At 44.1% G+C, this 13,392-nt stretch overlaps 1 protein-coding gene across 3 annotated transcripts in view; it reads left to right on the top strand.

Annotated features, from left to right (window-relative positions):
* Positions 1-8,530, top strand: part of DYM (dymeclin) — a 219,045-nt gene extending 210,515 nt beyond the window's left edge. For all 3 annotated transcript variants that reach the window (XM_010583004.1, XM_010583005.1, XM_010583007.1), the window contains exon 17: positions 6,074-8,530. In XM_010583004.1, the coding sequence (XP_010581306.1) occupies positions 6,074-6,223 (150 nt within the window). In that variant the 3' untranslated portion in view covers positions 6,224-8,530. The remainder of the gene's footprint in view (positions 1-6,073) is intronic.
* The last annotated feature ends 4,862 nt before the right edge of the window (positions 8,531-13,392 follow it).

Raw genomic sequence — 13,392 nt, 5'->3', positions numbered from 1 at the left:
CTCTTCTTATCATCTTCTATTTCTTTTTCAAAACCTCCTGACACGCTCCGAGCCACTGTTTTCTTCTCTGTCTTTAAATTTGCACCTATTCCTTACACAGATCTCTGAACAAGATGTGCAGCTCGTGCTTAGTCTAGCAGATTTCCTGTTTGCTTCCTTCATCTCCCCACCGTCATCTTCTGCCGGGCTGTCTGTGCTTCAAGCCTGAGCAGGAGACAGAGATGGTATCAGGCAGGTGTGGTGTACCCCATACAGATATTTCGCCAAAGCCATATAGACTTTCCGTCTTAAGTCAAAGAGAAGCACTGTAATGAAATGCAGAGAGAACCGGAGAAAGATGAAATGGCATTATCTCCCCAGAAGAATTAAATAATTAGAAAAAATTCAATCTGTCAGTATCTTAGAAGAACTACTGAGAAACTTTCTTCCATAAATTGTGCTCTGTCAAAGCACTTAAATGCTTATATTTATATAAAAATTAAAAATATCAATGTTTACATATGTACTTGTATATCTGTACCATGAACAGTGTAGCAGGCATGACTGTTGAGTTGTTTTCAAGACCATTAGCCATTAATTTGACTCAGATTGGGATTTTGGGAACCAGATTTCAAAGTGGCATCATGGATTTTGCAGACCAATGTAAACGTTCTTCCCCAGGCCACACTCCTTACAGGTTGGTACGTTTGGTGCAAGGCATGTTGTAGGACTAAACCTTGCTGGGGTAAATATTCGTTAGGGCACCTATAATGAAGACTTGGTATGGTGCTGAATCTGAGTTCCCCCTCCCTTTTTTTTTTCTTTGCCAGTTTATATATATGTATTGCTAATAAGGTCCAATCCTGCAGATGCTCCCCAGGCAATAATGCTATATATAGCTGAAGCAATATGAAACACATAATTTGCCAGCATGTCATTAGGTTACCAAACAAGACTCAGGGTAAGCTTTTCAAACACACACAAATCCCATTTTCAGAAAGACTTTGAAGCTTTGGATTCATGGACAGTTAATGTGAATTTGACTCTCAAATGTGTTCAGACTCCTCTGGAAATGGTCCTTTTCTCCTAAACCAGTCACATGCTTTTGAAAATACTGACTCACATTGGATTGCTGTTTCAGAAACCAGCGTTTCTAACCAAGGACTTGAGGAAAAGAGGATTCTCCAGGTTTATGTTAATCCAATTCTTTGATTTCTTTCCTTTCCACGTGCCCCGCTTCTTTGATGAAGGCTGCTTTTCATCCAGTCGAGCATCTAGATCACTGAACAAGCAAAGACGTAGCTTCACTCCATCACTCCTAAAGCAGCTCCATCTGCCCTTGCTTATGGTATCTGAGTGAAGAGCATCCACTGACATGACACTGCAGCCTCACAGCAGCTCTGATGGTTCATTTGGGAAGGGAAGGGGATTTTTATTTAATGTATGGCTCAAGTCTTCTAGCTCAAATGCCACTGAGTTGCCTGGAGCCGTGCCAGGTGCTGTTGACTGGCCGTGATGCTATCTTCCTAATCGTTAACTGCAAAAAAAAAAAACACAAAACAAAACAAAAACCAAAAAACTCCGATGTTGTTGAACTTTTGCGGTAGGGGAGTTATTGCAGTTCAGTTCTGCATCTGTTCATCGGACTTCCTGTGGTTTTTCATCGAATCATGTGATTGACAGTGCAGACAGTCTGCAAAGTTCTTGGTCTGTCTAGTTTATACCCTCGTCCCAACCACTAAATCTGACTTCTGCTTTGTCTGGCAGAAGAAAACATGATAGGGTGCTGTGGTAGGTTGATTCACCAGGGCTGGTAAGTGGTGTCTGTGTTTAAATTGTGCAGTTCAAATCCTAGTGTTAACGCTGGCTCTCAAGTTTTCAAGTACTGTCTCAGGTTGGTTGTTTTAAACTAGCTGGGGTTGTCTCTCCTCTGGTAATGACTGGAGAGAAATGCAAATAATGACTCCGCTGGACCCATTTATGTTGGGGCAATGAGTTCAAAAACTTAATAGCAAAGCGAACGGGTAACAAAGTATTTGTACATATTTCAACACCATCCAGCTGAACGAATAGAGCTGTGAAGGGAAAAAAAGATGATTTCTCCCATGCCAAGGCTTTTCCTCTATTATTAAGACTACCATTTAAGATGCCTTAGAGTGGTCCCTCTTTTCAGAAAGTGCTAAAAATCAGGTTCATTTGGGTGTCACCAGCTGGGGAGCAAATGTCTTTCCAGAATTGAGATGGACACAAGAGTAGCAAAGCGGAAGAAATTGCTGCTTTGACGTGCCACTTTGGGAATTTTGTTAACCACAAAAAAACCCTCACCAGTGCTGGCTGGGGTGTTTTCTGGTAGTGCCCTGAGACTCCTGTGACCTGGTGGTTTTACGGCTCTCCTGAAACATTCATTTGGTGTCATCTCCTGTCTGTCTGCAGCATGCGGTGAAGGCTCCTGATCACTCATTTGGAAGCAGTGCGTGCAGGAGGTGAACGGCACAGAGCTGAATTTAAACATTCCTTGAACTATCACCCATCAAAAATCTTAAAGCTTTATGGCATCGGTCAAGCTTTTTAGGTGGTGTTTAACCCTTGCCATTATAAATTGTTTTAAAGTCAGTCTGATAAGTCAGAAACTTTCCGAGGTGACTTAAATTTGATGATTTTGAAAGTTAACAAATTTCGTTTTCGGTGAACACCCTAGCAGTGAAACAGTATGGGTAGTTTTTTATCTTAACAGTGAATGACTGCCATGCTGGTAAATCGTGCAAGATAGAGGTTGGTACAGTTCTCTCCATGCTGGGCCTCTAGGATTTCTTGGTTTAAATGAATGAGAAAACATGGCCACCACGTAGCCATAGATCATTGCAGTCATCCAAAGAAGTTGGGTTTGAATTATTGACCTCAAAGTCAAATTCTCCGTGTCTCGTTAGCAATACACTGAGCTATCCTGGGTTAATGTTCAGGTGGACCATCAAAAATCCATCACTTCTGCCATTACTTACCTTCTTTTTATACAGATATATTTGAAATGGTGTGTTTATAATGGCAACATGTATTGTATCTCTCCTTAAGAAATCTCATTATCCTTGTCTACATCTCCAAGATAAACCTGCAGAGTGTTCAAGGCATATGCTGAGTGTGAGAGAGTCCAGGCTGATTGCAGTGAGTTATAGTCTTTAATCTGAAATTGATTATTAAATTACTATGGTACAATCACAATAGATGGCAACATTGATCAGTCTGAAGAAAGGCTTAATAATAAAATCAATGTATGACTGTTACTGCCTGAAAATACGAATGCTACCTGATTTATTTTATGCTGTCCTTCCAGCTGGGAGATAATGGGATAGTAAGAGCTGAGCATCTCAGATGTAGCTATTGGAATTTCTAATACAATTTTAGCTACTGTTTTAAAGCTAAAGATGTTTGTTAAGCTGCCTGAGAGTCCAGAATGGTCCCAGGCTACTGCCATGAGTGTTTGCAAAACCAGTAGCTATAATCTGTGACCCTGAAGGTGAAAAAAGTTATCTGTGTTTAATTCAACTCAAATTAGCATCTTTAATCACTTTTTTCCCCTTCCCTCCCAGAAGGACTACTACAGGCTGCAGTACTGGCGTGCAGCCACCTTTGGGGTGAAGAATGACAGCTGTGTAAGGGCTTTTCTCTGCTAGGAAATGTTGCAGTGGTTTAATCATGAGGTTTAACCATTCATTCTGCTGATGCAATGCTGAACAGAACGTGTTCCTGTCTACAGTGACCACAAGTCAGGAAGCGTTTAGGAGGGAAGTGGGGAAGATTATACTGAGGATAAGCAGAGTAGAATATCAATTTAAAAAAAAAAAAATTAAAATCTACATGAGGGCTTGATTGGAGTGAAGCTTAACCTGCCAAAAGAATCATGCTGTCCTGAGAGGAGAGGTGGGGTGGCAGCGGGGGAAGGCAGGCTCAGCCTGAGGCTTTGGAGCCGAGGTGGGAAGGGATAGAGGATGTTAATGAAAAGGACGATCTCGTAAGGCTGATGAGAAAAAAGAAAACTTGGGCAAGTATAAAATAGAAAGATACACTAAAGAGAGACCGTGAAGGTACAGTGGAAGGGAGTTGGGGATGGGAAAGTAGAAGACAGGATATTAGAGATGGGGTGGATATAGGTGCAAGACGTCTAAGAGGAAACCAAATGATGTAGAAGATTAAACAGGCTGGTCAAAAGCGACTTGGGGAGGGAGGTTGTAGAGAGGTGGTAGAAAACGGTTTAGGGGCACAAAAGGGCTGTGGGAGAGCTTCTCCACCACAAACTGCATGTCTGATGCAGGAAATGAAACTTGCTGATGTACCTTTGAGGTTCTGGGCTTTGAACTCAACAGGAGTTAGATGCAGAAGTGCCTTGAACAACCTTATCTTTTTAGCTGCCTTAGTTCCTTAAACAGAGATAATAGCACTGAAAACAATGCTGTCCTCCTTCCCTCCCCGATTGCTATAAGGATGAGCTCCCCACACGTTCCCAAGTCAGCCAGTACAATAATGACAGCCGCACCGATGGCCAAAATGGTTCCTCCCAGGCTGAATATTGGCCTCAAGGAAGGAGTAGAATAGTTCCCATGTTTTCTGGCTCCAAGAATACAAATAACCTGGGTGTGTAGAAGTTAACTAAATAACCCTGAAAGCCAAGTGGCCAAGAAGTGCTCCTTCAAAGGAGACTGTTCCAGCCAGAAGGGTCTTGTACCCTAATGCAAGGAAACAGGACGCTGTGAGCTCAAGAAAGATGATAGGGTATCCCTTCATTATTAATGGGCAAAGAGGCTTCTTGGCCATTGCTGTGCTTGTTCTGATCATGTCACACCGTAGAGTTTATTCTTAGTCTTAGCCACAGCCTTATAAATAATAAAATGGGTCATGTTTTATCTTACCCCAGTGATCATTGTAATGCGGCTTTTATCTGAGACTCTGCCAAGCTCTTGACACAGGCAGCATTTAGAAGTAGATAAAATGATTGAAGAGCACAGTACAAAAGTAGGCTCAGCCCTTCCCCAAAACACAGGCTTACCAGGAGTTGAACGCAGTAGGTTTGCAGTGTACGTGCTACTTTGGGAGGGAAGAAATGAGAGAAGATTGGAAAATTGAGGAGGCAGCGTGTCTATCCAGTTAGGATGGGCTGGGCTAGGACATCTGATGTGTGTTAATCCTGGAAGTGCTTTGCTTAAAGCTGCTACTGAAAAACAGGGCTTTTGTGGAAACTATATTGCCTGGCCTGTAATTTCCAGGAGACGGGGGGGGTATCTGCACGGATGGGCAATAAGGTCTACGTGCACGGGTCTTGCAGTTACAGCCTTAGAGGCTGAAGCGGGATAGATGCGTGACGTGTTGCAGTTGAGGAGCTTGCGGGGTTTTGCAATCTTAATTGCCACAGTGATGCCGTTAGCGTGCTCCTCAGCAATGGGAAAGCCAAGGCACAGAGGTAAATGACCTACCCAAAAGTACAGAAGAACCTGTAGCAAAACTGGAAGTGGCCTCCTGGACCCCAGGAGCCCACCCACGGAGCCTAGACGTGCTTCCCACCGTGCTTCCTAGAAACTTCTACATACATAAAGGCTTTGAGAATTAGATGGGAAAAGTCAGTTTGCCATAACACTGGGTTCCTGAAAACTTATCACAGACTGTGTTTATTCTTACGGCCTTTCCAAAAGATTGTCCTGCTAAGGAGCTGAGTATAATTAATAGCAAAATGCTTTTTAGGGAAAACTGCAATAAGCAGGTCTGTACGTGTGCAAGCAAGAAGGCTTTTGTGGGGCTGCTAAAAATGACAGTTTTCCTTAAGACCTTTGTGTTTTGTAAAGGATTCACGTGTTTAGTCTTTGCTGTTAACAGGCAAATTGAGTGTGACCAACGGTAAAAGGGTTGAATACAATACGCCAATGTAGCATTCAGTTCAAAGAAGAAATAATAAATGATCTCTTTATCCCCTAATTATTTTCCTTCGGGTCTAATGGTTCAGTTACTTCCATTATTTTTGTCACCAGACCTCTTTCTTCAGTGTTTACATGGGCTGCGTGTTTGCAGACATGCAAATCTTCCCTCAGCGGACTTTGGTTTCTTGTTGCAGAAGTTCCCTGAGCTGAAGTTCAAGTATGTGGAGGAGGAGCAGCCTGAGGAGTTCTTCATCCCTTACGTTTGGTCCTTGGTCTACAACTCCGCGGTGGCCCTGTACTGGAACCCGCATGACATCCAGCTCTTCACTATGGACTCCGGCTGAAGGAGATGCCCCAGTCAAGCCAACACAACGCTGTCTTACAGAAAACGAAACTCTGCACCGCGTGTTAATACGTGACCCCTTCCAGCGTGCACCCTCTGACCCCAAAGCTTACAGAGAATGAAGCTTGCCGCTAGTGTACAGTCCAACATCAATGTTTTGGAAGCAGATTGCCACCGTCACGCTGGCAACAGACTGTGGTGTGAGGAACTGATGGCTTGTAGGCAACCTTGTATTCATAGTCCTATAACCTAGAGCTTGTTTGATGAAAATGAGGCCTTACACATGGGGTGTGATGTTACTACCAACCACAAACCCGATTGTTCTTTTAATTTAACGGGGTAAATAAGGAAAGAGTTTGTGAACTTTGATTTGGAAGCAGCATTTGTATTTTCGTTTCTTTAAAGCGAGGCAGCTTCGTTGGGACAAGCTTTCTATGGTCTATTGGATTCTGCCATGGGTTGCTCGTTACCTAATCCCGTGCTTTCACTCACAGCCCTTTATTTCGGTGGCACTGTCAAGGCTGCAGTCGTTAAATTGGTGTCTACACTGTCATCCGAGTGAACTAAGCAAGCAGCATACTAATCAGATTAGCTCCCAGGCAGATTCAAAACACTTGATTTAGATGTCAGAATGTTTGTGGGAGGATTTTCAATAGCAAGTCTTTTTTTGTTGTTGTTTGACTGGCAAATACTCTATAGAGGGCTAGAAACACCAGCTTTCAGAGTCAGGTCCCTTACAGACTTGTTTTACTGTGCTTCTGTGCAAAAGTTGTTCCTGGAAATTGAACGTGTGGGAAAAAAAAATCTCCAAAGAAAATAGTTATAAGATTGTAAAATAGACCAATGTCCTGTAAAACTGTGTGTAATGGTGACAGTGTGTCCTGGGGATCCTTGGCAAAGTTCTGTGTTGAAAATCCCCTGTTTGCTATTAAAGGTTTTATGGCAGAAGTATAAATTTATCTGAATGTAGAATACTTCTCTTTTATGTTGGTTTAAAGTGTCCTTTCCTGATATACCTGTTTCTGCAGTTGGAAGAACAAAAGAAGTGGCTTGACCTGATTTTGAAAGAACATCTCATTTTTCAAAATGAGGATCATTTCTTCTCTGGGGAGGCTCCTGATGGTGCCTGTTGCACATGCGTGCAAACACTCTAATCCCATGTGCTGCTATGTGAAGGACTGTCACCAGTTCATTGCATGCCAAAACATAAATATCAAGGAATTACTTCCTAAACATACATGGCAACCCCCTGTATCCGCTGCCTGCTCCAGCATGTTCTTTCTATTGACCTGAAGAATGGGGTGCATTTGCTTTCAGACAGTCCTTCGAGCGGCTTTAAATAGAATTTCTTGCACCGCCCTTTTTTTATTTTCCCCTGAAGGATGCACTAGGTTTGTACTTTCCTTTTATCTGCTTGTTTAGAGGTGGAAGTCCATTTGAGTCCTACACAAATGGAAATGCTGGCTTAAAAAAAAGAAAAAAATAAAAGCTTTCCAAATTTATTTAAATATAGCTACAAAGCGGCATATACAGCCCAGGAGCATTTAAGACTTTAAAATGGCAGAAGCTTTTGAGAAATGGCAATAGTAAGACTGGAGATGCAGTTTTTCTTAGGAAAATATGAGAAATGAATGAACCATGACTGAGCTGCACGTAAGTTCATGCTGTGTTTTGGATTTATGGTGGGGTTTTTTTGTCTTTGAGCAAACGTCAAAGGGGAATAACTGTTCTTGGTTCTTGTAGTGATTCGTAATTTTGTCTTTATTAAAAGACTTAAGAGTGTTTGTGAGTCAGCATGGCTGCCCAGCCTTTGGAAAGGTCAGTCCGAAGATGCACTTTTAAACGGTGAATTCTGAAGCTACTGGGATGGCTCGGTTTTCATCTGTCTTAACCGCCCGTGAGCACCTGAACCTGCCCCAAGGTGAGCACCCTCCACCCCGCTGCCTGCAGCAGAAGCGGAGCACTTCATGAAAGAGGGCTCAGCCAGAGCAGATGCTTATCAGCCAGGTGTCAAACTGGAGAGAACCCGATTTGTCTTTGAAAGGGCTTTTTATAGAGAGAAGGGTACATAAAGCAGCAATCTGATAGAATAGGTCAAACCAGCTGCTGAATCGATGTAGGAGTCGCACAGTAAATTATTGCTCACAGTCCTCATGTTGTGATGACATTGAGTTGAAGTACAGAAGGAACAGGTTTGTTCCAATCGTGTAATTTCCTTGTGCATTTAATTAATGTGCAATGCTCCCAGGGCCCAGCTGGTTTGGAACAGCTGGAGTTACAATCCAAAGCCGAAACAGCAGAGCCAGACCAAGATCTATGCTGAAATCCATGCTAGCCCCATTGGCCCTCCCGAGAGTTTGAACGCTATGTGGGTCTGGCAGTGTCCTGATGTCTGCAGTCTGGCACGGTCACAAATACTCTGTTTTCCTTCAGATCTGTAAAGTATCACCTTAGGGATCCTTTTCATTACTTTGTGTGAAAGATTTATTATGCATAATAAAAAAAAATAAAACAGTAAATACAGGGTGTAGTTGTATTTGTTTTACGTGATAGCTGCCACGTGGTGATATTCAGCCAGCAGGTCTTGGTGTGGTCATCAGACCTAACGTTCATGAGGTTTTATAATGTTCTCTGTGACGTGCGATAAAAAGAACATTATTGTGTTTATTTATTGTATTAAGTAGATGGTTGTTTAAATCTCTGCTTGGTGAAAGAAGGGACGTGTCGTGCTGCAACGTCATGCTGAATCCCACCTAATGGAGGGCTCTCGCCAACTCAACTTCTACGGTCGCGATAGGTACAGCCTGGAGAAGGCACTGGGAACGTGCAGTCGTAGGAGGGAGCAGAGGCGGGACAGGATTGTCCTCTTCAGACCAGACCAGACCAGGCGTGAGGTGTTGCTGCAGCTTCGGTTGCTCTTTCCTGCTGTTCTGGCCGCACCATTTAGGCAGATGGTGTCTCCCTGGTTTTTGGGGGTTGGGTTGGGTTGGCTGTTGAACCAGGATCTTAGCCTTAACGTGCCCATGTTGTTGCTCCGAGTGCTGATCGCTAGTGACACCATCTGCTTAGGCTACTTGAGGAGCGTTAGAGAGGGAAATCCATTGCATCGGCGTTGGTCTGCTGTGTCCTCACCCAAAGGACCATCCCTTCCATGAGTCTCCTCTGGGTTTGAAGCTTTCGGGAGAACGGTCAGGAAACCAAGTTGCTGTGTAAGTTGTTAGTGAAGTGGAGGTTGTGCACGTGAAGCCTGATGCGCGTGTCCCTACTGAGGGAGAAATTGTCCTTCCTCAGTTAATTGAAACTGATCTCGCTGTGAAAACAAGGTGGTGGGTTGGAAGCTACAGATGAGTCGGGCATCATTCACTTTGGCAAAAGCACTCCAAAACCTTTGCAGATTTCATGGCATTTCTTGATCCTACTAGCTTAAAACCGAAGAGTATTAGGCAAGTTACGGGGAAAAAAACCAAACTGTTTTCTACATGCCTGCTAGATTGTTGATCTACCAGTTAAACAGGAGAAGAAGAAGCAAACAACCCCCCCTCACTTTGGAAAATCTAAAGCTTTTTGTACAACCTTTTCTACTGGGTGACTCAGTTTTATTCTTGCGTATGTGGTCTAATTCAGCCAACTAAAGGTCAAATGCCATCTTATAGCTGGTCAACCCCAGGCTCTCTCCTGATTGATTGGGCTCACTCTGCAAACACCCTGGCTTCTGTGCTTGAAGACCAGGGGTTTTCTATACGATTGCACTTCCATAATGGCCTGACCACAGTAAATCCTTTCCCGTCTTCACCCATTAGCAGGACTTTGGCCACCTTACCTAGCTAGCTTTAAAAATTTGTACCATTGGTACCCATAATACTGTAAAGTTCAGGGTGCCAGCTACTTTTGTGTTTGGTTTGTTGTTAATTTGTTTTGGGGGGAGTTATAATAATAATAATTATTCTCTATTATAACAGACTCTACTAATTTACAACTAGCAATGTTTAAGGTAACAGCTCCGTGTCTGATAGCAACACACAACAGCCTTGACGGAGTTACCAGATTCAGAGGAAGGAAGCATTTCCTCGGTACGTTCCTGTTCATCGTTGTGGTCTCTCCCCTTCCTCCCCAAGCCCAGATCAGGGTGCCCAGATCTGGATCAGGGCACTAATCTTGCTACAACTCTTCAGTTTGCGGAGCTTTTGCTTGTACTGAAAGCTGCATGAAGGTTTTTACCTTTGAGGTTTCTCCAGCTGACATTATTGGGTTAAATTCTGTATCAAGCACCTATCCGCACCCAAAAGGCTCCAAGAGGCTCCTTTTCCCTTTAATTACTCAACAGAAAATCCATAAAATTGTCTTCAGCAGCATGACACAGACCCAATCATTTTTAACATTTCTGGCAGTCAAATGTCATTTGTCATTTAAAGGGTGGCGGGGAAATACCTACCCACTCCCTTGGCAAGCTGCAGTCAGCTGGTGAGGCAGGAGCGATGTTCTCGGCTCCACCAGCGTTGGCCTCTAGATCCAACCGGACTGCTCCATCTTGACCATCAAGAGCTGGCTGGGGGCACCAGTTGGGTTTACTGCCAAAGAGCTATTGGCAGCAAATTTGCTCAGGGCATCCTGAGCACCTGGACGATGACGCATCGGCTCCTGGACATCTTCTAGCAGAAGCCGTGGTGGCTGTGAGCTCTTGGTACAGTACAAATATCCCTTGAGATGAAATTCTGCGGAGAAGGATATCCCGGATGTCACAAGGTTGGTTGTCTGGGTTATGCTGGATGGGGCTGGGAATTATTTTCAGCTTGGCTAAAAGGCTGGCTTTTAACTCTAAGAATTATTCATTCACGGTGCCTTGGCACGGTTCATTCATGACATTCAGATTCAGTAGCAGTGCTCCAGGGGCAGCAGCATGCGGATGGGTTCAGGGAAAGGATCATGAAAGCAGGGAGTTGGCCTCTTTTTTTCCCTTTCAGAAAAGGAGCCTGTTGGCAGGACATCCCCAGGCTGCTGTGGCATCGCCGAGACGCTGCCCGAGTTCTCCGGGGTTGTCCTCTTGCGCGTGAGGCATCGACGAACATCACCAGCGTCATTCATTACGCTGATAACAGTTCTGTTATCAGAAGATAATATTTCAAAGGCAAAAGGGCAATTCTTATAACCTCGGTTGACCTGACTGGCAGAGCTGTACTTCCCGCTGTGACTTTGGGAACAAGAACTCATTAGGAGCAGGGCAGGGAGGTGCTATGGGCTGTGGAGGCAATGGTTTAAGGTAATCATGGAAATGGCTGCATGATTGCATGAGCTGGGGTCTCAAAAGCAGCAACACGTGAGCTACATCCCTCCTTTGCATGGCCCTGACTACAGATTTTTGGGATCCCTTCCCTGGGAAAACCTGGGACTATTCTGGAGTAAGAGTGTTGTAAATACTTTGCTCTTTGAGAGTAGTTAACCCTGAACTGCAAGGCTCCAGCTGAGATTACAGCATGAAAAGCTTGTAAGCATTTAATCATAGATGCTAGGTTATTGCTGGATGGATGCTTTTCATATGGTGGGGCTATACTGCGTTCTTGCAAATGAATTACTTCAAGTAGCCATGTTTAATATTGAAGGCACTGCTACTACTCACGGGTTGTGCCAGCACTTACATGTACTCAGATAAATGAAAATGTCACTATCGGTGAATCCCTCCAAATCACAAATCAAATACACTGCTGAGCTGCCAAACTGGGACAATTTGAATGAGAGATTTAAAAAGAAGAGAGATTTTTTTCTTTTTTTTTTTTTTTTTTAATGCTGCTGAAGCGCACGGCATAATCCTTCATCATCACTTTAAAAACTGTCTTAAAATTAATCCAAAATGAATATGGCTTGGCAGACGTGATGAAATGTTCGGCTGTACATAAAGTTTTTGCCAGCTGTATTGGCAAACTAAATGGCAGACTTCAGTCTTCCTTATAGTCACTTTGTGCTGCTGAAAACCCTAAATCCGACAGCACCGGCAGAAAAGCGGAGGTCTTCGAGCATCCAGAGAGGAGCTACAGAGTGGTGACAAACTCGGTGACGTCCCCGATGATGCTACCCCAGCCCCTCCTCCTGTTTACAAAACGACGAAACAAATGCTTTTCAAAGAGCAAGACAGCTTATTAAAAACTGGCAATTTAAACTAGGAACAGCTGGCCTCACCCCGCTGCTTCTATTTTTGTCCCTGAAGCCATTGGCAGGGTCCGTCCCCTCTCCTGGCGCAGCTCCTGCATCCCAGTCTGCAGTGCCCCTCTGCGTGAATCCTGCCCAGTGTGGGTGCTTGGGGTACTGGGGACCTGGGATGCTCAGCCCCACCAGAGCTGGCTGTCCCTGTTTAAGGACTGTCTCAACGAGACAATAATGGGAATAAACCATCCGGGGTCAAAACTGGATCTGGAAATTCAAAGCCTCTTCCAAACCAGGTGCTTGAGGACCACCGGTGGCCTCTTCAGATGGGATCTGGGTCAGCAAAACCAGTAGGGAAAGAGGGACTGCACCTGGGATGGTGGCCCTGGGTGCCAGCGCGGCAAAGGCACCTCTCTGGGGAAATGGGGAATAAATGGTGGGCAAAGAATTGGTCGCTAGGAATTGCCCGAAAATGTGGGGTTTTTTCCTAATACAGCCTTGCGTGTTGTTTTGTTGCTCAGGCTGTTCCTACAGGGCGGAAAACCCACCGTCGTTCCTTGATATGGGATATTCAGTATCCAGTATATTTACTTGGCGGAGCTTCAGCTTAAATATTCTGGTTAGTGCCTTGTGTCTCCTAGTGTCTCTGCAGTGCTGAGCATTGGAGCGGAGAGAAGCAACAGAGCCATTTTCACCCTGAAATGAAGCTCTTCCTTTGTGATGGCTCCAGAAAAAAACCCTCAGCCTCTCCCCAAGAAAAAGCAGCTTTGGCGTCTGCAATCTTGCAAGTTTCTCCCAACTGAAATACGAAGTGAAAATTAAATTTAAATTCTTTTCTTTCTGCTAAATCAAATCTCGCAGGCGCCAATTGCCCTTTAAAAGGTCAACCTTTTAGCCCACAAAATAGGTAATCAATACATTATTGACCTAAACAATAGCCATAAACTTCAGGCTGCCTTTATCTCTTTGCTTGGCTTCTCCTCCTTCCTGAGAGAACACGTTTGGGCCAGGAAAGTGGCAGCTCCTGATGAAGGT

Source organism: Haliaeetus leucocephalus, unplaced genomic scaffold (assembly GCF_000737465.1).
Source record: "Haliaeetus leucocephalus isolate CR32 unplaced genomic scaffold, Haliaeetus_leucocephalus-4.0 Scaffold866, whole genome shotgun sequence".
Lineage (NCBI taxonomy): Eukaryota > Metazoa > Chordata > Aves > Accipitriformes > Accipitridae > Haliaeetus > Haliaeetus leucocephalus.
Note: the sequence above shows the minus strand (reverse complement) of the source record. Positions and strands in the feature narration are given on the sequence as shown.